At 34.7% G+C, this 3,684-nt stretch overlaps 1 protein-coding gene across 1 annotated transcript; it reads right to left on the bottom strand.

The window, feature by feature from the left end:
* Positions 1-1,692: 1,692 nt before the first annotated feature.
* Positions 1,693-3,482, bottom strand: LOC108379739 (SPRY domain-containing protein 7). The gene is made up of 3 exons (XM_017636093.1): positions 3,287-3,482; positions 2,593-3,141; positions 1,693-2,523 (listed from the first exon to the last, which is right to left on the bottom strand). Exons 1-3 carry the CDS (start codon positions 3,390-3,392, stop codon positions 2,426-2,428), a joined length of 753 nt encoding a protein of 250 aa, XP_017491582.1. The 5' UTR covers positions 3,393-3,482; the 3' UTR covers positions 1,693-2,425.
* Positions 3,483-3,684: the final 202 nt, after the last annotated feature.

Genomic DNA, 3,684 nt, shown 5'->3' with positions numbered 1-3,684 from the left:
TAACTAAACCGGACCCAAGTTTCTCGATAAGGGGCAACAAACATTCTTTATTGCTCGTTTATATAAACCAGTGGATAAAAATATACTTATATGCGAAGGGCAAATTTATCTCTCTAAATGAACACCACTAATATTTCCTGAAAGCACACATCGATTTACGTTTTTATCTCGTCTCCGCCACAGAATTGTTTTCGTACAAAATTACGCAAAAAAGCGTACTCATTCGTTTTTAGGCATGCCATTGTTACGAATTTCGAAAGTTCGAAAATACGATTCGGATTGCAGCATACTATTTCTACGATTCGTAGCAAAATCCGAATNGGGGGTGTAAAATTAAGGCTCTGGATCTGAAAATTTGCACAATCATTTCAGATTTAAGAATCATACGATGTACATACATATTTGCATATTTATTTTCAATTTTGTATAGTTATAAAACGCTGGAAAACTTAAAAAAATTCTGGCAGGCGTCAGAGAATCAGGTTATTCTAGTTTTCTCTTGCGGGTTACAGAAGGGTGAGAACTCTCCCCAGACTCAAAAATTAAGATTATTGCCACAAGAGATTATTTTGCAATATTTAGCCGATTGGGTATTTGAACCTCAGCCTGGTGTAATTAATCAAAACCACTTGAAGGATCGATCAATTTCGCGTCCACAAAATAAGCACTGTACTGTAGTTAATATTTTGTCCGGAGTATAAATGACGTCGTTATCTACTGTCGTTTCTGAATATCCACAGGATCAAGTAGAAGTAGGGGAGTAGCGTTCGCAATAACAATAAATAAGTCTCAAGGCCGGACCCTAGCAAGAGGATTGTTTAACGCATGGCGTATTGAGTAGAGTACAATCTTGCCCAAATACCAAGTTGAAGTTAACTACCAAAAGCAATGCATGTGGTTTTAGAATAAAGCAATATCCAGATTTTTTAGACCACGGGGCACCCCGATTTTCGGGGATCATTACTAGTAATTATTATTCTGGGTCTCTGCTTGCAAGCGCTCGAACAAATCAAACCTAGCTTGGTAAGGAGTAAAATTTACGTAAACTGGTTTCTTAAGGCTAATAGAAACTTTTTTGTATTTTTTCACTAACGAAAAAACTTCCTTAAGAAAAGAAAAATAAATTAGGACTAGAACGCGTCGCACACATTTAACCCTTAATTAGGCGCATGGGGTCAAAGTCATTTCAAGTTGAAAAAAATGGCTTGGAGTGCTTGGAGCGTGCTCGCGCTGTCTAGTTTCCTAACTCCCCGCAGGGTACGTAAATAAGTCACGGCCACAACATCGGCGAGTACACTTTGTTGCTACTCTTTTAAGCCCTGACCCCAAGCGACCACTTATTTATTTTAGTATCTAAGTTTGAAGTCAAAGTTATAAAGTTATGATTTTCTTTCTCAAAGTTAACTATAATAATTATTAAGAGCTTTAATATTTATGAAAATGTACATTTCGTTTTATTTATTTCGTCACGGTTAGAACATCGCCGTGTACACATGTATCGCTACTCGCTTGAGGGCTGACCGCATGCGCCTATTAACGGTACATTTTTTTGGGGAAGTAAGTTTTAATTTTTTTTAAGTTTGAAGTCGAAATTGTGTTTTTATTTTTTCAAGTTAACGATAATAGTGTATGTACTTTAATATTTTTGTTAATACACACTTCGTTTTTTTTTCATTTCGGAAACTCCTTTTATAACACGGGGTCACTGGGGACTAATTTTGTGATTTTCTTTATGCGCCTAATTAACGGGTAACCCTATTGTCCGCTTTATGAGTTTATAGATCCGCGATTGATTTACTTTATGTTTGTTTATTATGCAATTTTATTAGTTACCTATATGCTCTTTATGTACATATGATACAGTTATGAGTTATATTTGGAATGTAGTTATGTATTTAATTTTTTTTTTTTAATTTTTAAATTCGCAGATATTATGCTGGAGAAAAGCGAGTTAATTATTCTAAATGTATGTATAGTAAATGAACTTAACTATAAAGCGACAAAGCCAAATACATTTTATACAAAGTTTTTATGATTATATTACAAAATTATTCAACATTATTTCTTAGGAAGGTATATAATTTTGATATAAAATATATTAGATGCAGTATAGGGATAAGTCTTTTGTTGACATGTAAGTGGAATTTTAAGTGACTTTTATGTAACGAGGAAATGGCAAACGGTCATTTAATACTTAAATTGTTACACTGACTAGGTTGAAGAGCAATATACATATGTATGCATACCTAATTAATATATTCTCTTAAATTAATGTACAAGTTCTATTTACATACATATTATTAAGTTGGTGTATTGGAACAATTCAAGATATAATACAATGTGTTCAGTTATATCTTTTGAGATAAATATGACTATTTCTGACTTAATACTGTAACTTATGTCCGTTATTAAAATTCAGAAAGCTTTAAAGCAGAGATTGTTCTAGCATGATTTTGTCGAAGCCTGTTGGTGGTTCGTAGTGAAATTTATCCAAAATAATGTCTAAAATCGCTCCATTTCCGACTATAAATTTATAAAAAGTGTATTGTATTTACATGTAACATATCAAATAAAATTACATATATAGCTTACCGAATATAACGGGGTAGACAGTCCCCTTTACATTACGAAACGGCACTTCCAGGCTTTTACCATTAAAGTAGAAATTTAATTCTATATGATCGAATGCTATACCCACAATGTCTCCTTCTTCTGGAAAACTGTGTTGTGGCTGCATTATCAAGTTGTTGTCTCCAATTTCGCTATTAACGTTTACATTATTGCTAAGTAGGTTATCTTCAGGTACATCCTCGATGCCAATCAGACCTGCCGCAGCGGCAGTGCCATTTATAAGTTGTTTGCTAGCACTAGTTGGTTCTTGGGTGGTTATCACTACCGGACGGAAAACTTCATCGTTATGTCGCGTTGAATTATCTGAACACAGACACCAAGATTCCTTGTCACAGCCGCCAAACTTTTTCGTTAAATCTGCCTGTCGCGTTGCTAGGCCGACTGACCAGCTGCCGCTTTGTTGGATCTTTATTTCAAAGTAGGACTTCGACTGTACAAGTGGTGCAGTAGCCAAAGCACCGCCAGAGCCGGTGATGCGCAGCTGTTTTGAGAGTAGTATGGCATCTGGTCCTATCAAATTAGAAGCAAATAAATGGAATTTCTTTACTATTTTCATCTACATACATACATATGTATGTACACATACACGCATTTATTGCAAATACAATTTTTGGATTACATACATACAGAGGTTTGTCGCTCTAAGGACGCTTACCTGCAAACGAGGAATCCAGGTATATTTCTGGCTCACGTTGGCGATTTGCTGAAGAGGTGGTTTTCCTTATACTACCATTGAGGCAAGTACGCAAACAACAAAACATTTTAGTTTTTTGATTATCTTCTTAAAACAAAATTATAAAACAAAGTTTTCCTTTAAATGATGGGAAATGCACAAAGAGTGAAAACGTCAAAATCAGCTGTTCCAAAATACACAAATTGTGGATTGCATTGTTATGAATTTGATGAACGCTAACAAATTTCGGAAAGGTGTGAAACAAGGCTACGATAAATAACAGGGTGTTGCTTTGTTCGAACCAGAGAACTTAGATAGAAACTTAGATAAGAAAATATTAAATTTGATTTCATTTGGGTTAACGAAAACGACAACCGTAA

Source organism: Rhagoletis zephyria, unplaced genomic scaffold, assembly GCF_001687245.7.
Source record: "Rhagoletis zephyria isolate East Lansing unplaced genomic scaffold, Rhagoletis_zephyria_1.1 Rzeph_scaffold_17233, whole genome shotgun sequence".
NCBI classification, from domain to species: Eukaryota; Metazoa; Arthropoda; class Insecta; order Diptera; family Tephritidae; genus Rhagoletis; species Rhagoletis zephyria.
This window is presented reverse-complemented; position numbering and strand designations above follow the sequence as displayed.